Source organism: Prionailurus viverrinus, chromosome F1 (genome assembly GCF_022837055.1).
Source record: "Prionailurus viverrinus isolate Anna chromosome F1, UM_Priviv_1.0, whole genome shotgun sequence".
In the NCBI taxonomy this organism is placed as follows: Eukaryota; Metazoa; Chordata; class Mammalia; order Carnivora; family Felidae; genus Prionailurus; species Prionailurus viverrinus.
Genome location: NC_062577.1, coordinates 17,340,606 through 17,363,000, shown reverse-complemented (window position 1 = coordinate 17,363,000; position 22,395 = coordinate 17,340,606). Strand labels below are relative to the sequence as shown.

Sequence of the window (22,395 nt, the reverse complement as noted above, 5' to 3'; positions counted from 1 at the left end):
ATACAGCCCTGAGGATATGCAAACACCAGATTTGAAATTGCAGAAAAAAAATACTACTGATTTGCCCCCCACTGTGCTGTTATTCAGGCCCAAACCAGATATAGAAGGACATGTGCTATCAGCCAAGATGGATCAATAAGGACTAGATTCACCCTTCTGCCTGGAGCAACTAAAATTATTTTATCATATTTAAATCTCTTTGAAAGGTAACTGACTACTTAAAGCAGAACAATGTATTATTGTGGACTTTAGCAGTAAATGCAAGACAACAATAGCACAAAGGCCAGAAAGTGAGAAATGGGAGTATAATGTTAGAAGGCTCTAATACTATACTTGAAGGTAGACTGTTACAAGCTAAAAGAAGGATACTATAAAGTAATCAATAAATACAAAAAGCTAAAAAGAAGAATCACAAAAAACACACAATACAAAAAACATTACAAGAGAAAAGAACAGATAGGACAAATAAAAAATAAATAGTAGGATAGATTTAAACTCATCCATTCGATTTAAACCCAAGCAATCACATTAAATATAAATAATTAATCACACTAAATATAAATAGTCTAAAAACCCCAGTTGCAAGACTAGATAAAAGATCAAGACCCAGGGGGTGCCTGGGTGGCTCAGTTGGTTGAGCATTCAACTCCTGATTTCAGCTCAGGTCATGATCCCAGGGTCGTGGGATAGAGCCCCACATCAGGCTCCATACAGAGCGCGGAGCCTGCTTAAGATATTCTCTCTCTCTCTCTCTCTCTCTCTCTCTCTCTCTCTCTCTCCCCCCCCCCCCCCGCCACTCTCCCTGCTTGCACTCTCACTCTAAAAAAAAAAAAAAAAAGAACAGAAATCAGTGAAATACGAAAGAAAGAAAGAAAGAAAAAGAAAGAGGAAAAGAAATTTTAAAAGACAATGAAACCAAAAGCTAATTCTCAGATCAATAAAATTTATAAACTTAAACCAGACTGATGGGGGATAAAATAGGGAAAACACAAATTTATAATATCAGGAGTATGAGAGATAACATTGTTAGAGATTCTACAGATATTAAAATAAGGAAATACTATGAACAATTTGATGCTGATATATTTGACAAGTGAGACAAAACTGACAAAATCCTACAAAGACGCAAACCATAAAAGCTCATCAAGAAGAAATGAGTAACATAAGTGGCCTTTTATCTATAAAAGAAATTGGACTTGAAGTGAAAATTTTTTCCCACAAAAAAAAGTCCACATGGCTTCTCTGATGAATTGTACCAAATGTACAAGGAATTATCAATTCCATACAAACTCTTACACAAACTAAAAATGAAATACCTTACAATGCATACTATGACTTCAGCACACTCTGAAACCAGTCAGGGGCATATCAAAAGAAAACCACAAACCAATATTCTTCATTGAATGTAGATGCAAAATTGTTCAATATAATTTTAGCAAATCAAATCAAACAAATCAAGCAATATATAAAAAGGATAATAACACATGATCAAGTATGGTTTATGCCAAGATGGCAAGTTGGTTTAAGGCTCAAAAATCAATGTAATTAATATCAACAGACTAAAAAAGAAAAAAAACATATGATCATCTTCAAAAATGCAGAACATGCTTTGACAAAATTCAACATCCATTCCTGATTCAAACAAACAAACAAACAAAAAACCCTCTCAGGAAACTACGAATAGAAGAAAATGTCTTCAAATTGGTAAAGGGCATCTACAGAAAAACAAAACAACCTAAAGCTAACATCACAGACTGAAAATTTTTCTCCTAAAATCAGGAAGGATGTCTGTCCTATCACTTCTATTAAGCATTATCCTGGAAGTTGTAGTCAATGTAATCAGGCAATAAAAAAATAATAAAAGGCATCCTTGGAAAAAAAGTAAAACTTCTTTATATGCAGCCAATATATACGATTCTCTATATAGAAGACTTAATCTACAAAAAAAATCCACTAGAAATAACAAATGAGTTTAGCAAGTCTGCAGAATACAGCATGAAATGCAAAAATCTATTGTAGTTCTATATACCAGCAACAAATAATTGAATTAAAAAATTTTTAAATCACTCCATCTATAATACCAAAATTATGAAATACTTATGGGTAAATTTAACAAAAAATGCGCAAGACCTGTACACTGAAAACTTTGTAAAGAGAAATTAAAGACAAAATACAGAGAGAGATGTAGTGTGTTCCTAAACTGAAAGACGTGATATTGTCAAGATATTAATTTTCCCCCAAAGTGATCTACAGATGCAACACAACCTCAGTCAAAATCCTCCATCAGGCTAAGTCTAAAATTTATATGGGCATGCAAATGACCTAGACTAGCCAAAATAACTTTTAAAAAGAAAAACAAAAACAAAAGAAAAACAAAGAGGATTTATACTCAAAATTTATTATAAAATGATAGTAATCAGCGCACTAGGTGGCTCAGTCGGTTAAGTGTCCAACTCTTGATTTGGCTCAGGTCGTGATCACATGATTGGTGAGCTCAAGCCCCACATCAGACTGCACTGATAGCATGGAGACTGCTTAAGATTCTTTCTCCCCCTCTCTCTGCACCCCAGCCCTTGCTTGTGCACTTGCTCTCTCTGAAAATAAACTTAAAAAAAACCAAAAACTATAGTAATCAAAATAGTATGCTTATGATTCAACATAGACAACACAACAAATGAGTATAATAGAGTCCAGATATAGACCCACATATATTTGACTTTCAACAAAGAGGCAAAGGCATTTGGGTGCAGAAAGAATAGCCTTTTCAACAAATAGTGCTGGAACAATTAGATATCCACATTTTTTTCATTAATTTTTTGCAAAATCTTTATTTTGCACCATACAAAAATAAAATCAAAACAAATCATAGACCTCAAATTATAAAACGTTTGTTTATTTATTTTTAGTGTTTATTTTTGAGACAGAGAGAGAGACAGAGCATGAGCGGGGGAGGGGCAGAGAGAGAGGGAGACACAGAAACTGAAGCAGGCTCCAGGCTCTGAGCTGTCAGCATGGAACCCGATGTGGGGCTTGAACTCGTGAACCATGAGATCATGACCTGAGCTGAAGTCGAAAGCTTAACCGAATGAGCCACCCAGGAGCTCCATAAAACTTTTAGAAGAAAACACAGGAGAAAAATCTTTGTGATCTTGAGCTAGACAAAGATTTATTTTTTCTTTTTATTTATTTATTTACTCATTTTTAGTAACTCTACATCTAACATGGTGCTCAAACTCATGACCCTGAGATCAAGAGTCACGTGCTCTTCCAACTGAGCCAGCCAGCCACCTCAAAGATTTCTGAAATAAAATACCCAAAGCACAACCCATAAAAGGAAAAAAAAAAAATCAATACCATCAAAATTAAGAACTTCTATTCTTTGAAGTCACTGTTAGGAATATGATAAGGGAAGTCACAGACTGGGAATAAACAACAATAAATCACATACCTGATTAATGATTTACATGCAGAATATATTAAGAATTCATAGCGGCGCCTGGGTGGCTCAGTCGGTTGGGGCATCTGACTTCGGCTCAGGTCACGATCTCGCGGTCCGTGAGTTCGAGCCCCGCGTCGGGCTCTGGGCTGACAGCTCAGAGCCTGGAGCCTGTTTCAGATTCTGTGTCTCCCTCTCTCTCTGCCCCTCCCCCGTTCATGCTCTGTCTCTCTCTGTCTCAAAAATAAATAAACGTTAAAAAAAAAAATTAAAAAAAAAAAAAGAATTCATACAACTTGGGGCGCCTGGGTGGCTCAGTCGGCTGAACCTCCAACTTCAGCTCAGGTCACCATCTCAAGGTTCATGAGTTCAAGCCCTGCATTGGGCTCTCTGGAGCCTGCTTCGGATTCTGTGTCTCCCTCTCTCTCTGACCCTCCCCCATTCATGCTCTGTCTCTCTCTGTCTCAAAAATAAATAAACATTAAAAAAAAAAAAAAAGAATTCATACAACTCAATAAAACCCAATGAAAAAAATTTTCAATGTTTATTTATTTTTGAGAGAGAGAGGGGCAGAGCATGAGCAGGAGACGGGCAGAGAGAGAGAGAGAGACAGAGAGAGAGAGAGAGAGAATCCAGAGCAGGCTCCAGGCTCTGAGCTGTCAGTACAGGGCCCGACACAGGGCTCGAACTCACAAACCATGAGATCATGACCTGAGCCAAAGTCAGGCACTTAACCAACTGAGCCACCCAGGTGCCCTAAAACAAACCCAATTTTAAAATGGACAAAAGATTTGACACTTCACTAAAAAGATAGAAGAACGTCTGATAAGCACATGAAAAGATGCTCAACATAGTAGGCATCAGGAAAAATGCAAATTAAAACCACAATTGGTATCACTACATATTTCTTAGAATAGCTAAAATCTCAAAGACTGACCATCCCGAGGGATGGTAAGGCAGGCAAACTGGAACTGTACAAGCGCTTAGGAAAACAGTTTAGTAGTTTCTTAAAATGTTAAACATACACCTACGTGACCCAGTAATTCCACTCTTTAATACTTGCTCAAGAAAAATAAACGCATACATCTATACAAAGACTTTTACACAAATGTTCTCAGAAGTTTTGTCATAGCCAAAAACGTGGCAACAACCCAAATGTTCATCAAAAGTGGACTAATCAATAATTGTGGAATAACCAATAGAATTCAATACTGCTCAGCAATACAAAGGAATTAACCACCGATACATGAAATAACATGGATAAATCTCAAAATGTGCTGGAGCGCCTGGGTGACTCAGTCAGCTGAGCGTTGGACTGCAGCCCAGGTCATGATCCCACAGTTCGCGGTTTCGAGCCCCATATCAGGCTCTCTGTTGACAGCTCAGAGCCTGGGGCCTGGGGCCTGGAGCCTGCTTTGGATTCTATGTCTCCCTCTCTCTCTCTCTGCCCCTCCGCTGATCACACTCTGTCTCTCTTGCTCTCAAAAATAAACATTAAAAAAAAATTTTTAAATAAGAATCCCAAAATGTGCTGAAAGAAGCTAGACTAGAAATAAGTATATACTGTATGATTCCATTTATTCAAAATTCGTAAAAACCTAAACTAATCTTTAAAGACAAAAAGCATAGTAGTGATTGTCGGTGACATGGTAGGAGGGATGGGGCAGTCAGGTTACAAAGGGATGCAAGGAAACTTTTTAGAGGAAAAGAGAAATAGAAATTTTCTTGATTGGGGTGATGGTTTCACAGTTATTAACATATTTCAACCTATCAAATTGTATTTTAAATGAGTATAGTTTGTTGCACGTCAAATATATCATATTAACTCATTTTTTTAAAGATGTATGAACTGATCAGAATTTAAGACTATACCTCACTACATCTTGCTACATTGTACATAACTTAAGGAATCACAGATTTTGAAGAACTGCAATCTATTAGTAGGAACAAAGTTAAATTTCAGAACAGATTCACACACTTTACTGCATATGAATCATTCTTTAAGTCTCTGAGTCCTTGAAATACACACCTTAGGAGAGGTTTAAATTATAAAGCATATGTAGCACAAGGATAGCCAGGTTTAAGAGGAACTAACTAAGGAGAAAGCAAGTAAGACCCAGCAAGAGGCCACTGTTCCTGGCTTTTAGAGAAGGACATGTGAATTCTATAAATATTCTAAAATGCCTGTTATTTGGCCAAGGTCTGATCAATGTTTGGCTTTACCTGGTTCTATGAAAGTGGATCCCCTTTTTAGAATTAATGATATTAAAGTGGAGAGCCACTTGAAATGTAAATCCTAGAATAAGTAAAGCTATGCTCCAGATGAATACAACTCATGGCTCTTAAGATTGTGTGGCCTCTTAAATTTCAGCATTCTCAGTGGCTTCATCAACATAAATAAGAGATCTAGAAAGGCATGCTTTTATTTAAAAAACAAAAAAATATTTTCCTATTTTGTATTACTGCTAAAAATACATAAATTTTAGATAGCTAACAGACTTAATCTTTATTAAATATAGAAATATCACACTACTCACCCACATACAGTTTTCTTATGTTGTCTACAGTTAATAAAACTTGGACAATTCTACAAAGATATTCAGTAACATCATGACATTCAAAGCATATCCAGCAGATCAAATGTCATTATTTTATAGTTACGGTGCTATATAAAACACATAGGTAAACTATAGGTTCAAGGTTCAAATTAACAAACATCACACTAAATGCTTTTTATAAAAAGGGTTTGAATTTTTTTCATGTTTATTTATTTTTGAGAGAGAGAGAAAGAGCACAAGCTGGGGAGGGGCAGAGAGAGAAAGAGGGAGACACAGAATCCGAAACAAGCTCCAGGCTCTGAGCTGTCAGCGCAGAGCCCATCGTGGGACTCAAATCAATGAACTGTGAGATCATGACCTGAGCTAGAGTCGGTCGCTTAACTGACTGAGCCACCCAGGTGTCCCTAAGAGTTTGAATTTTTTATCAGTGAGAAGCCAAATTATATAATAGTCAAGAACATAACTCAAGAGCAAACTGCCTGGATTCAAATCCCACATCAGCAACGTACTTGCTATATCCCATAAGCAAGTTCCTTTAGATCGCTATGCCTCTGATTCCTCATCTACAAAATGAGGATAACAGTATTTACCTCATAGGGTATCCACGAAGATTAAATAAATTCATAGGCATAAAGCACCCAGAACTGTGCCTCGCTCATAATAAGTACCCAGGAAGTTTCACTTTGTCATCATTGTTGTTGCTATAATTATGCTCATGATTGCCACTGTTACTAGAGTTATGATTAATATATAGGATAATTATGACAAATATAAAATAAGGATTTGAAAAGATATTTTCCCCAAAAAATATTAAAAATGGCCAAAAAACACATGAAAAGATGCCCAACACCACAAATCGTTAGGGAAATGCAAATCAAAACCACAACGAGATACCACTTCACACCTCGTAGAATGGCTATAACCACAAAGAATGGAAAACAACAATAAGTAAGTGTGGGCAAGGATGTGGAGAATTGGAACCCTTGGGCATTGCAGACAGGAATGTAAAAGGGTACAGATAATGTGGAAAACTTTGGCCGTTTCTCAAAAGGTTAAAGAGAACTCCCACCTGGTGCCTGGTGGCTCAGTTGGTGAAGCGATGGACTCTTGATTTCAGCTCATGTCAGAGCCTCGCATTGGGCTCTGTGCTGAGTGGAGTCTGCTTAAAATTCTCTTTCTTCCTTTCTCTCTGCACCCCCCTTCTCGCCCCCCACTCCAATAAATATATATAAAAATATATATTTTTTAATATTTAAACAGAACAACCTTATATATACTTTAATATTTAAACAGAACAACCTTAAAATCCAACAATTCTACTTCTAGGTATGTATCCCAAAGAACTGACAATAAGTTCTCAATAAGATATTTGCATGCCAGTGTTCATAGCACCCCTTTTTTTTTTAATGTTTATTTTTGAGACAGAGAGAGACAGTGTGCGAGCAGGGGAAGGGCAGAGAGAGAGGGAGACGCAGAATCCGAAGCAGGCTCCAGGCTCTGAACTGTCAACACAGAGCCCCACATGGGGCTCGAACTCACAGACTGTGAGATCATGACCTGAGCCAAAGTTGAATGCTTAACCAACGGAGCCACCCAGGAGCCCCCGCAGCATTTTTTACAATAGCCAAGAAGTGGAAACAACACAGTATCCATCAACAGATGAAGGAACAAACAAAATGTGGTATATACATACAAGGGAATATTATTTGGCCATTAAAAATAATGAAATTTTGATAGAGGCTACAAGGATGATACATGCACTTTGTGAAATATGTCAAACACAGAAGGACAAATATTGTGTGATTCAACCTATATGTATTACCTACAATAGGCAAATTCATAGAGACAGGAAGAAGAATAGAGATTACCAGAAACCAGTGGGAGGGGAAAAGGGACAGTTATTGTTTACTGGGTCTGGAGTGTTTCTTAGGGATAATGAAAAAAGTTTGAATATAGATAGTGGTGAGGGTTACACAACACTGTGACTGCATATTTTTTTAAAGATTTTATTTTTAAGTAACCTCTACACCCAATATGGGGCTCAAACTCACAACCCCAAGATCAAGAGTCCCATGCTCCACAGATTGAGCCCAGCCATGTGCCCCATGACTATATTTGAACTGTATGCTTATAAATGGTTAAAATGAAATTTAGTATATATATTTTACCACACAAACACAAAAAAAGAACCTACTGGTTCAAGCATTTTCACTTTTATTCCTGCAGTTCCCCGATGAAGAACTCAATATCCATTTAAAAAAAAATTTTTTTTTTATTATTTATTTTTGAGAGAGAGAGAGAATGAATGAGCAGGGGAGGAGCAGAGAAAGAGGGAGACACAGAATCCGAAGCAGACTCCAGGCTCTGAGCTGTCAGCAGAGCCTGACATGGGACTGGAGCTCACAAACTGTGAGATCGTGACCTGAGCTGAAGTCGGACACTCAACTGACTGAGCCATCCAGGCACCCCTGAATATCCATTAACAACATGGCTCTGAAAGACGCAGAGAAGCTAATACCTACTGCTAAATCCTAAAACAATTTAGAAAAGCATTAAAATGCTACTTTAAACAGCTTGTGATACATTTTAATACAAACATATTAAGTTGGAAACAATAACTATGAACGGAGATAATAAAGATAGGGTAATCTTTCAAAAAAGAAAAAGAAAAAAGAAAAAAAAAAGTACTGGATTGGAACTCAGATTCCAACCTTACCCAGATTCTAATCTTACTTCATGAAGAATATTTAAAGCATTAACTTTTTCATGATTATTTCCCCAATAAAATAGAGAAAGCTTAACCATGTTTCATAAATTTGTTGAAAGAAAAAAAAAAAGCAGGATATTTGAGACTATAGGGGGAAAAAAGCAATTTTGTAAAAACATAATTTTATACAATATGGTTACAACTAAATGGAATAACATTACTGATTACATAAAAGAAACATGATTGCCAATTGAGCTACAGGAAAAGAAAGACTGTCAGCCAATAGATATAACATAGTAACGCCTCTTCAATGTGACACTCTGACATCACAATCAAGGTGTATACCAAAAACACAACCTAAAGTGAAAATAACTAAAAATTTCCACTTAAACTGATTTACTTTGCATTTGCAAAAGAATGACTTAGGACTTCCAGGGGCTCCTGGGTGACTCAGTTGGTTAAGTGTCCAACTTCAGGTAAGGTGGTGATCTCACAGCTCGTGAGTTCAAGCCTAGCATCCAGCTTTGTGCTGACAGCTCGGAGCCTGGAGCCTGCTTTGGATTCTGTGTCTCCCTCTCTCTCTGCCCCTCCCCTAGTCGTACTCTGTCTCTCTCATTTTCAAAAATAAACATTAAAAAAAAAATTTTTTTTTAAAGAATGACTTAGCAAAAACAAAACAGCAAGAAATATAGCCATATCAAATCTTCTGGATTACCTATTTCAGTACGAATCACCACAGATGATGCTATTCTTTCTTAACCATGTTATCAAACTAAATTAAAAAATAAACATATAAATCTTTATTTCTATAAAAAGGAAAACTATCAAGTCTTTATGAAACCAGAAAATACTGAAGGTAGAGTCTTTTCTTAGATATTGAAACATGTCTTTCATTAATGGTTATTGTACAGGCCATCTTTTTGTTGCTACAGACTACTCACCAACTACCTGGACAAAACTAGTCCATTTCAAAACAGGAACATGCACTAGAAATGCCTTGGGTTTCCTCAGAGTCATCTTGAAATTTACAAATACACAGAAAATTGTGCACAGTGAAGCCTAAGGGAATCATAAGCACAAGATACTTACATATTATATCCTGTCCAAATTTAATTCAAACAAAATTTCCTGTAAGTACACAATATTAACTGGATACATTTCACTCTCGAACTGCTCGATGCCATTGTTAAAAGTTGAACTACTTTGTTCCTTTCTAAATTTGCTCCTTTCTGATTTAGTAAGGCAAGCTTATGGTTATATATTATATGCTAAACGAAACAGCTAACTGATAAAAGAAAATTTGAGTATGATTCCAACTATATAGAATTCTGAAAAAGGCAAAACTATGGAGGCAGTGAAAATAGCAATTGCTGTCAGGTTGCCACAGGTTAGGGGGTAAGGGACATGGACAGATGAATAAACAGAGCATGGAGGATAAAGGGCAGTAAAAATATTCTGTATGAGGGGCACCTGGCTGGCCCAGTGGGTAGAGCATGCAAACCTTGAACTTGGGGTTGTGAGTTCAAGCCCTATGTTGGATGTGGAGATTATGGTGAAAAAAATATATTAAAAAAAAAAAGAGGAAGAAAATATTCTGTGTGACACTATAATAATGGATACATGTCATACATTTGTCCAAACCTATAGAATGTACACACCAAGAGTGAATTCTAACATGAACTATACCAGCTTCAGGTTATTTCAGTTGGAGAGTCTAACATCGTATAAATAAAGCCACAGTCATGGATTTGACCCTTAACCAGACCAACTGCTTTGACTCTATACTCATGTCCTTCCCTCCTTCATTTGGAAATGCGCCATTAATGAAAAGGAATACCATTGGAAAAACAACTCTATTTTTGAAAGGCAGTGTTGTTAGCATTAGAACCCTCAGGACTTTTAATATGTGCTAAATAATGTTTAAGACACTACATGAAATCTATGTAAAAATACTTCAATATGGTGAAAGTAGCAGTACAGAAGTAGGATTTAAATGATGAGCCAAAGGGCATCTGGGTGGTTCAGCCGGTTAAGCGCCGGGCTCCTGATTTCAGCTCAGGTCATGATCTCATGGTTCGTAAGTTCAAGCCCTGTATTGGGCTCTGCACTGACAGTGTTGGAGCCTGCTTGGGATTCTTTCTCTCTCTCTCTCTCTCTCTCTCTCTCTCTCTCTCTCTCTCTCTCTCTCTGCCGCTCCCCTACTTGTGCGTGCGTGCTCTCTCTCTCTCTCAAAATAAATAAATATGAAAAAAAAATTTTTTTAATAAAATAAATTATGAGCCATAATTTTATACATTTGTGGTAGGAATTGCCTTTAGGAAGGTCACACCAATTTGGCATTAACTTCTCAGGATTTTAAAAACATACTCTTTAGGGGTCGCCCAGATGGTTCAATGGGTTAAGTGTCCGACTTCGGCTCAGGTCATGATCTCATGGTTCATGGGTTTGAGCCCCACATTAGGCTCTGTGCTGACAGTTCAGAGCCTGGAGCCTGCTTCAGATTCTGTCTCTCTCTCTCTCTCTCTCTCTCTCTCTGCCCCTCCCCCATGCATCTCTCTCTCTCTCTCTCTCTCTCTCTCTCTCTTTCTCTCAAAAATAAATAAACATTTAAAAAAAATTTTAATAAAATAAAAACATACTCTTCTAGGAATTCAGCCTAAGGAAATAATGAGAAGTTCAATTCTAGCACTTGTACACAAAAACAATCAGTAGACTATTAATACAAAAATTTGGGAAATTGTTGATGTCTAAAATAGGATAATAGTTAAATAAGTTATGTTGAATTAGACTCATTAACCAATTACATTTTCATATTATAAAGGTTCAGTAATAAAACAGCATGATATTGACATATCAATATAGATAGACCAATAGAACAGAGTAGAAAATCTTGAAAGAAACCAAAATACAAATGGCAATCTACTGAAGGATAGAGAAATCATCTTAAATCAGTGGAGAAAAGATGGATTATTGAACAAATGGTATTAGGACAACTGGAAAACCATCTTTCTAAAAATGAAATTGTATCTATATCTCATACCCTATGGCAGAATGAATTCCAAATGGATCAAAGATTTAAATGTAAAAACTGAAAGCAAAGAAGTACTGGACAAATCGTGGAAGAATTATTTTATAACCTCAGACTAGGAAAGGCCATACTAACTGTAACATAAAATCAAAAAACCATAAAAGAAAAGACTGATACATTCAAATGCATAAAAATTATTTTCTCATGGGGGGGAAGACAAATGAAAATATTGGCAACTCATCACAGATAAAAACCTCCTTATTTAATATAAGAGTTCCTACAAATCACTAGGAAAAAGACCCAATAACCAGTAAAAATGGGCAAAAGATATGTACAATGCACAGAAAAGGATATTTTTAAATGCCTCTGTGAGATAATCAATGTAAGAGATAGAAAAAATTAAACTATTTTTATCATTTAGATTGTCAGAATCAAAAATTCTTGATAATTCCCTATGTGTAGAGAGATGGGCACTCTCATACACTGCTGGTGAAATATAAATAGTTACAACCTGTAAGAAGAGCAATTTGGGATTATCTTTCAAAATTACAAGTATACATATCTTTGATAATGATTCTGTGAATTTTTTTTACAAAAATATTCATACACAAGCAAAATGATTTATATTCAAGATTATTCCCTGCACTATCACTTGTACCAGCAAATCTGGGGACTGGTTAAATAAATTGTGATTCATTCAGGCATTACACAGCCACAAAAAGAATGAGGAGCTGCTTTATACACTGACAGGAAACTGTATCAAAAATATATCGATAAGTGTGTATAGAGAGGGAATGTGAGGCAGGAATAACACAAAGTGCAGATAAATTCCTATAACGGGTTATCATTTGTGTCAAAAAGGAGAAGAAAGCATACGCACAGTAAAAACTATGATGATATCAATTCAAATATAAAGCAATTAACAGCTGGCTCCAGACCCCAGAACTCCCAGCCAACTTCCTTTGTCCAGTCCATTCATTAACCTCGGAAAAAAACATGACCTTGCATTTTTGTCAACGAAATTTTTTTGGACCCCAATCCTGGCAGAGTTTCTACATATCTATTTATCTGTTTCCCTGTGCAGGGAATAGGTATGGAAGGATATACAAGAATTTCAAACATTTATTGATTGTGCGAACAATGATTGCCTGCCAGACGGTAAGTGAAGGGTGGGGAGGAGGGGTTAGAGAGACCTCACAGAATATCCTTTTATATCTTCCAAATATTGAAAGAAGGAAATGTTATACCTTTTTATTTTTCCTAATGTTTGCTTATTTTTGAGAGCAAGTGGGACAGGGGCAGAGAGAGAGGGAGACAGAGGATCTGAAGTGGGCTCTGTGCTGACAGCACAGAGCCTGATGTGGGGCTCAAACTCACAAACCGTGAGATCATGACCTGAGCTGATGTCAGACGCTTAACCGAATGAGCCACCCAGGCGCCTGTTATACTTATTTTTTAAATAAAATTTAAAAACAGGGGAGCCTGGGTGGCTCAGTTGGTTAAGCGGCCAACTTTGGCTCAGGTCATGATCTCATGGTTCGTGGGTTCGAGCCCCGCGTCTGGCTCTGTGCTGACAATTTGGAGCCTGGAGTCTGCTTCAGATTCTGTGTCTCTCTCTCTCTCTCTCTCTCCCTCCCCTGCTTGTGCTCTCTCTCTCTAAGGTAAATAAACATTAAAAAAATTAAATAAAATTTAAAAACAAAAATATGTTTGAAAAAACTTTAAACATTTTCAAAAACCTAAGAAATTACAGTTAGAAAAGAGGCAAGATTTACAATATACGCGACATGAGGGGCGCCTGGGTGGCTCACTCGATTAAGCATGGGACTCCTGATTTTGACTCAGGTAGTGGGTTCGAAGTCCACATGGTGCTTTGCACTGACAGTGCAGAGCCTGCTTGGGATTCTCTCTCTCCCTTTCTCTCTGCCCCTCCCCTACTTGTTCTCTCTCTCCCAAAATAAATAAATAAACTCTAAAAAATATGTGGGGCTCCTGGGTGGCTCAGTTAAGCATCCTACCTTGGCTCAGGTCATGATCTCGTGGTTTATGGGTTCAAGGCCCGTGTTGAGTTCTGTGCTAACAGCTCAGAGCCTGGAGCCTTCTGTGTCTCCCTCTCTGCTCTTCCCCCACTCATTCTCTCTCTCTCTCTCAAAACAAAATAAATATTTAAAAATAAATATAAAAAATATATATATGCAATATGATACCAAACATATTTTAAAAAGTACATTTTTACACAGAATAGACTGGGATAAAATACAACAGAATATTAAAAGAACAGTTATCTCTAAAAGGTATAACTACAGGTAACTTTAATTTTCTTTGCATTTTCCTACAACTCAAATTCTTTACATTAAGCACTATTATATTCATAATAAGAAAAAAGGTATTGAATTTTTAATGATATGAATCAGAGAGGTCACAAATTAAAAGGTAGAAAGTTATTAGGTATTACCCAGGGTTCTAAGTATCATAAATGAAACATTCAAATTTCCTTAAAACATTACTTGCAACTGCAAAATAAAGACTTTATGGATGGGGCACCTGGCTGGCTTAGTCAGTAGAGTAGCCAACTCTTGATCTTAGGATTGTGAGTTCAAGCCCCACATTGGGTATGTATGGAGACTAATTAAAAAAAAAAAAAGTTTAAAGAATTTATGGACAAAAAATTTAGAGATGAAACATATCTAAACATTCCTCTGCTCTACCTCTAACAATCACTATGAGATTATCCTCATCCTCCTACTTTCTGAATGTTTTGTCCATTTTTGTTTTCTGTTACCTAGGTAATGGTACTTCCAGCATTTCCCTTAAAGACTGTGAAACTAACAATCTGGTATTTCTCACTGTCGAGTTTTCCTGACCTTCAGCTTTGAAAGGCCATCTCCCTAAGGGAAAGCAGTAAGATCTAGAAGCTAAAACAAGAGGCTGAGGAATCTGAGGTTAGAGTTCTAATCCTGACAAACTGTGGAATTTGTCTCCAATTTTGGGAATAAGCTGAACTTCCTGAGCCAGTTTCCTTAATGAGGTAACCTAAAGGATTGTTTTGAAAAATATTTAGGACTATCAACTTTCAAGTTTCTTTTTAACTTCCCACACTATTCTTTTGAATTTTGTTCTCTTGCCTTATGTGAAACATTCTCCTTTGTAAATGTTTGCTCTCCCAAACAGTATCTGCAAGTATCACCAATTTTTTAGACTCAGGAGTCAGTTAAGAGGGACTTTTAGAAATCCTACTGAAAATGACACGATGGGAACGCGAGCAACGTTGAAGACAAATTATGGAGGAATAAGAATGCAATCAGGATCTAAACTAGATTCTTAGGAGCAAAGGAGACTTGGGCAACTAATTAACGTCACCAACACTTGGTCAGGGAAGGCAAAACTCAGACTCCTAACATCGGAACCCTGCTGTAGAGATAAGGAAGATGCTAAGCTGTGCAGCACGACCTAGCAAAGGAAGTTCTGTCATGCCTTCAAGGATTCAATTTTTATTTTTGTTTACAGTAGACTCACTAACACTACCAACTGCACATCTTTTCCTCTGCCACCTTCATAGTGGATATTTCTTGATGGCTACCTTATCATTAGAAAATAAGCTACATTAGATTTGTAAAGCGTTCTCTACCTATAGGTCTTGCAAAGCACTTGATAGCCTTTGGGAAGAAAGGTGTCTTTACAAACATCAGAGAGCAATTATCCCTCTGCCAACACAAGGTGAAGCAATTTCAGCAGTGCCCTCAGCACACTTCCAACTCCTCCTCCTGGTTTACAAGACCAAACACCTCTCTAGTTACTTAAAAGTTATTCCAATAGGGAGGGACAGGGAACAGACAACTAAATTTTTTCTGGATTAACTCAGGCATTAGTTGAATGTTTTTTTTGTGGTTCACCTACTTTAAAAGGTGATCAAATCACTCTGTGCTACTGAAGAGAGCAACTGCAAAGAACAATTACATAAATCCTCGGGTTCAACTTACCTCATCCTTCTTTCTAATGAAAGAAAGCATTAGAAACCACTGCCTTGCCACCACTTCCTTAGGAATCTCAGTAAAACTTGCTCTGTCATGTGAATTCCTTTTTTTCTTAGCAAATCAATTTATTTCATTCAACATGAGACACAATTGTACATCATTTTTTAAAGTGTATGTGCTGAATTTTATGCTGTAGAAAAGATAAAGGCAATCCTTATAACGATTCTCAAAAAAAAATAATAAGTGAACTATTCCCAAACAGGTGCATTCTAGAACTTTGTATTATTTGTCAGAAAACATACACATATCCTCAACTCCATACCCATAATTCCTAAATCCAAAAAGCTCTGAAAACACTTTCTTCATAATTTCTTCAGCAGTAAAATGTGACCTTCACCCTACATAACACTATTTATAGTCTTATACCATACTTAGTGTGGATTTTTACTTACTTAACTACAGAGGTATTAACATGACTGATTCCTGGATACTGCTACAGACTCAATTAAGGGGTTTATGTCATTATATGTACACCATATTTTCTAAAATCAAAAAAATTTTTGTGAATTTTGAAACACTGTAGTCCAAATGGTTATGGAAAAGAAATTATAAATGTATATAGTTCTATTCTTCAAAAATACTGCCATTCTTTGAAAATGAAATAGCAATAAACCAACATGACAGGGAGTAGAAAAGTACTAAGCTACAATAAAGGAAATTGTCCATGTCTGTAAATATTAACAGAATATACATTTTATTTTTTTAATTTTTTTAATGTTTATTTCTGAGAAAGAGTGATGGAATGCAAGCAGGGGAGGGGCAGAGAGAGAGGGAGACACAGAATCCGAAGCAGGCTCCAGGCTCTGAGCTGTCAGCACAGAGCCCAACACAGGGCTCAAACCCACAAACCGTGAGATCATGACTTGAGCCAAAGTTGGACGCTCAACCAACTGAGCCACCCAGGTGCCCCAGACAGAATATACAATTTAAGTGAGATTTACAAGTTTTCTCTCAAAGGAAAAACAGGAGAAGCATAAACAGTATATGCCTAAGCATTCTTGATCATTCTCTCTTACTTCAATGAACAATTTTCTACTCCTAATGTACATAAAATTTATTTGGAAATCATGGTAAATTAATGTGTCAACATTCAAAGCTAATACCACATCCTAAGTATTGAACTCAAACTTAAAATCCCAAGAATTGGTAAAATATTTATAATTACAAAAGTTCAATTTACAGTATTTGAGGAAATTAGAACACTTAAGTAACATGAACATGTTTGGGGATGTATTGGGTACATATTCACTGATTTTATTCAAACAATCAATTAGCTACAGCACACAAAACTTGGTTGAACAAATTCATTCATCCACACATTAATACAACACAGAAGTCATGCAGGGGGTACATAGTTAAGACATGTAAGAATAAGTGATTCACTGAGAATATTCAAAGTTAATTATGTTGAGAACATTCTGTATAAAACCAGTGAGTTGGTCACATCTAATTCATACTGGACCAAAATGAAACAACTTCCTGGACTTGTTAACGGGTTGCAATGTTTTAAGCAAAGACAGACATATTCTCTAAAAATGCAATGAAACATATCTCATCCTTTGTCTTAATTCATGAAACATAAGCAAAATTATTTACTATAAACAGGAAAAACTTCTGCCTCCCCCCTCAACTCCTATCTAGTCCATGAGAAATTCCTGCCAAATTCTCAGTCACATTTCTAGAATTATACGGGATAGGATGCAGTATGATTAAGTCTCCCTTCTTCTGCTTGCTGAAATAGTACAAGCCTTTAGAAAATCTCCAGCAGATCCCTATCAGTCATCAATAAATAATGAGCTACATACTAGCTTAATGGTAAGCAACGATATTGATATTATTCATTCTATTAAGTGAATACGTTAGATAGTCCTGCTTATACTATTAAAATCAAAACTATGGTTTTTTGGTGAGCACTTTAGTGTGGTAACTGTATTTTCCCTCTAGTTATCGGAGAGCACATCTGTACATACACTTGCAGACCTGTTGTGGTGATGGGGGTAAAGCTCCAATGCATGTACTACTGGAGACTGGTATCTTCAGTTGCTCCCAGTGACCTGCACTCGCCATCCATTCATGGTAAAGTAGTTAATTTTAATGTTCTCATTGTTTACCAGAAAGCACAGACAGGGAGGCTGGCTTTGCCGCTCCCGTTTCCTTTTGCTAGGCTGCTGTGCTTTTTCAGCCAATTGACTTTGCTTTGAGGCTATAAATATCTGAAAAATGTTCTGCATTTGATGCTCTTGGATTCTGCATCCATATTTAGCTGTTTGTGGCATGCCTTTGTTTAAGCTACTCTGCCACCCATAACAGTCATTCAGTCAGGTTGGGATATGGATGGTCATAGGACAGATGGATCGACATTCAACAGACACTGACTATGAGCAAGGTACCAATCTGCTAGACACAGTGACAATGAAGGGGCTGGCAAGATAGGAATACAAAGACAAACTAGACAGACTTCCTGGTGTCAAATATTTTATAGTCTTGACAGGGCATGGGCACAATTTATTATAACACTATAATAAACAAATGAAACATTTTATAACTAAAAGGAAATGAAGGATAGGGCAGCATAAATATGTTCTCTTAGTTATGTCTCAAAGACATGCATTTGTGTTCTAAATATACATCTACCTATTATAAGGCTCTGACATATTCCAGACAAAGTTTTCCAATCCTGGCAATACACAAAACTCCAAATAGACGTATCATTAACAAAATAGTCAACAGCAAACTTAAAACAGTGCCTAGTCTTCAAATTTCATGAGGCAAACTAATAAAATATTGTTTTCAAAAGTTTCTGTTAAGGCATTAGGTGGGGGCGGGGAGGGGGGGGAATGTTACTGCCATTTGTTTGTTTGTTTGCATATTGATTTCAAACATAAGTATACTATAGAGGATGTGAACCACAGCCAGAAGCCAGGAGCACTTAATACAGCTCCTTCCTTACTTTGCACTTTTAAAATCCACATGGCTATTTCAGGTTAGGGCTCAAAACTAGATGAGCTACACCTGAGCAAGACCCCATTCCCCACCTTCCTATCTTGCCAAACACTTCAAACAAATATACATCTGCCCTCAACATTCCTGCTTTACAAAACTAAGTTCATTGACCTTTTGATAAAAGTGCTCCCCAGAAGCCCGTGACAACCATGATTTAAACTTATTAAGGGCTTTCTTGATGCCTGTCCCCAAGAGTCAGACTGGAATTGGTAGGCCAAGTTGTAGGTAAAATAATAGGGCAGGCCACAGAATCAGACAACTGTAAGGCTAAAATGGACCACAGATACCAATTACTCCAGATTCTACATTTTATGTAGAAACCTAGAGCCACGAAGTTAAAATTACTTACCCAAAGTTAGACAACCAATTTGTGGCAAAGACAGATTGAAAACCCCAGTTCTCAATCCCCAGTTGTATACTCTAGACTGGATTCTCAGTTTCTGAATTTCTTTTAAAAACATCAGACCAAACTCATTCATCTCCTTAAATTGTGTAGAAGAACCCAAATGCTCCAAAACAATCAGGATTTTGAACACGTAAGACAAACAAGTAAACAAAACAAAATGAACTAGTGTTTTCCAAGTCGATTTTCTACATGCTATTATTTTCACTTCAAAGCTTTTCAAAGTTATGCAACAGACAACTTAAAAACTAGCTAAGGACACAGAAAAGCCAAGAATCATTCCGATACTTTTGGGATATTTATATCAAACTCAAGACAACAAAGTACTATCCAGGATGAGCTGCCTTAAGGGAGGGATAGTAGTATTAAACAGTAAATAAAAACAACCTCTAGGGGCGCCTGGGTGGCTCAGTCGGTTGAGCGTCCGACTTCGGCTCAGGTCATGATCTCACAGCTCGTGAGTTCGAGACCCGCGTCAGGCTCCGTGCTGACAGCTCGGAGCCCTGGAGCCTGCTTCAGATTCTGTGCCTGCCTCTCTCTCTCTCTCTCTGCCCCAACCCACTTACATTCTGTCTCTGTCTCTCTCAAAAATAAATAAACATTAAAAAAATCAAAATAAAAACAACCTCTATTTAATCGATAGGAAAGACAAAAATGTTACAATGCAGTGGAAAGTCTGCAAGTTGACACTGAAATGCCCAGTACATATGTGTGTGAGAAGAGAATATATGTTTGTATACACATACTTAAGAATACACGTACACACATACATACACGTATATATGTATACACACACACCCTCACAAATCTACCCCTTTAAAAGGATAACAAAAACATGCACATATTCTTATGGGATACATGCAAAGTACAGTAATTCGTGCTAGGTCTAGAATATCCAGACAGAATAGTTTTAGACACTGAAATACTAAATTATCATATACACATATTCTTGCGGTAACGGGGCCCTAACTCTAATTTTACATAAAAACCAATGTGCCAAAGAAATAAGGATACAAAAGGATAGAATGGGAAAATGGTGTAACTACAATATACTCGAATTCCAGCTCATCTTCAGATCCTCATCAACACAACCTTTGTTACAAACTATCTGATAAGTGGGATTAGCAGGTGGATGGAAAATCAGGTACTAAAGTTTTTAATCTGCTGAGAATGAACTGGGTGACCCTGCATCATCTCCTGCTTCTTTAATTCTTTCAGTTACTTAGAATAACATCAAAAACCACTTATAAACATCATACAAAATATAAAGTGGCCCATACATAAATCCTCAAGAATTGGTTATAAGAGCTCCAAGATTCTTAGGACTAAAAGGGCCATTAAGAGATTATTTAATCCAATTCACCCCTTTTACAGATGAAGAATCAGAGGTTAAAAAAAAAAAGTAACCTTATCTACCTGAAATCTCATAGCCGCTCAGTGGCAGAATCAAGAACAAAACTCAAATTCTGGACTCCTAGTTCTGAGATCTTTCTGATAGGGATGGACTTGAAGTCTTGAAATGAACTGAACTATCCACAGAGATAACTTCTAAGTCTGGATCACTCCTGAGTAGTAAACACATATCCTCTTCAGAAGGATGAAGAAAGAAAAGCGTAATGTACTTGATCACTACAGGTGCAGATGCACGTGACTGAAGGATAACATCTTAACGCTGTGTTTGACTCCAGGTGCTTCAAATTTGCCCTCTTGCATTCAGCCACATTACTAACGTCTTGTGTTCACGTGAGCTAAGTGATAAACATCTTGACATTTCAAGATTTTGGAAAGGCACAGCCGAGTCCTGAATATCACCAGGCTATAAATCCTTGGGCTCTGAGTTTTCAAAGCCAGCTTGGTTTTGATGCCGCCACAAGGCTCCCCCTAATAGAATCTCATCATTCAGTTTTAATTAACGAGGTGGTTACTAGGAATGCAGAGAGGGAAAGTTTTAGTGTGTTCATCACTTTTAACTTGCTGAGTAGCAACCCAGTCACTTTACAAAGAGAATCCGAAACAATAGTGCAATCTGACACAATCCACACCCCTTGGACTAAGTGGTTGCCTTTGGGCGAGTGAGGTTCAGAAAGAGGTTAGAGATGAATGAGTCTGTTCCCACCCAATAAATATTTTTTGGTTATTCTATTTTATTTTCTTATCCACTGCTAAGCTATTTCATGGTATCTTGGACTCCAGCCTTGCCCCCCTCAAGAAACAGACATGAAACTCTGTTCCCTTGATCCCATGGTGTGTTCCATCAGACTTCGGTTGACAGTTCCCTTGAAGTTACCACCTGAGAACTGAGTCTGCATAGCCCAACTCCACCTTAAACTCCCTGCAGGTGCCTGAGAAAGGTCCATAGACCGTCCTGAAAGGACACCTCTCTCCCCAGTGCCAGTCTGGAGAAACTTGTTAGAAACGCACGCCGCAACAAAAAAGGGATGTGCGAGACTGACCCACGATGGATGGGGACTGAGGCCAGGACTGGAGCCTAGGGATGAATTTCAGCGCGAGCAAAGGCAAGAAACACCAGCCTCTAGGGTGGCCTGCGGTCCTTACCGTACACCCGGACCCAGCTCTGTTGCTGGCACACGGACTCCAGCAGGATCCGATCCAACATGCCTCCAGCCACGGCCCCGCCGACTGGGACAACCGCTTCCAGCTCCTCCGGAGGCAGCGGCGAGTCGGACTCCAGTCCGGGGAACATCTCCGGCCAGGACAGCGCCTCCGCGGCTCCTCCGGACGACGGGGAGAGCTCCATGGTGCCCCGGAGGGACAAGGCGGCGGCGGGGCGGGCGCGCGGCTCCGCGCCCTGCCTGCGGGAAGGGGAGGAAGAGAGCGCAGCGGCGGGGGGCAAGCACCCGAGCGGCAGCCGGCACCGACGCGGCTCACCTCCTTCCCCGCCGCCCACTGCCCGCGGCTCGGGCGCTGCAGCCCACCTGCAGCCGGCGGGCGGGACCCAGGCCGGGAGGCGGATCCAGCGTGGCCCCGGCCGGGGGTGGGTCCGGGCTCAGGTGTGGGTCCCTCCCGGGAGGGGACGTGGAAGGACCCGGGAGGGGCGGCTCGCCCGCCTGCCCCCGCGGAGCCGCCTCGCTCAGCCCTCGCCGGCGTCTCTCGCGGCCAGACCGCGCTACGGCTGTGGATGCAGTGGGGCCGGGCAGGGCAGGGCTGGGGGCGTCGCCGCCAGGGGCCGCCCCCTCTGACCGGCTCCCGCCGCCGCCGCCGCCGC

The 22,395-nt window shown here is 38.5% G+C and overlaps 1 protein-coding gene across 2 annotated transcripts in view; it reads right to left on the bottom strand.

Moving 5' to 3' along the window:
• The window catches only part of RASAL2 (RAS protein activator like 2), a 355,403-nt gene extending 333,332 nt beyond the window's left edge, over positions 1–22,071 (bottom strand). For both annotated transcript variants that reach the window (XM_047840334.1, XM_047840335.1), the window contains exon 1: positions 21,726–22,071. In XM_047840334.1, the coding sequence (XP_047696290.1) occupies positions 21,726–21,927 (202 nt within the window). In that variant the 5' untranslated portion in view covers positions 21,928–22,071. The remainder of the gene's footprint in view (positions 1–21,725) is intronic.
• Between the last annotated feature and the right edge of the window lie 324 nt (positions 22,072–22,395).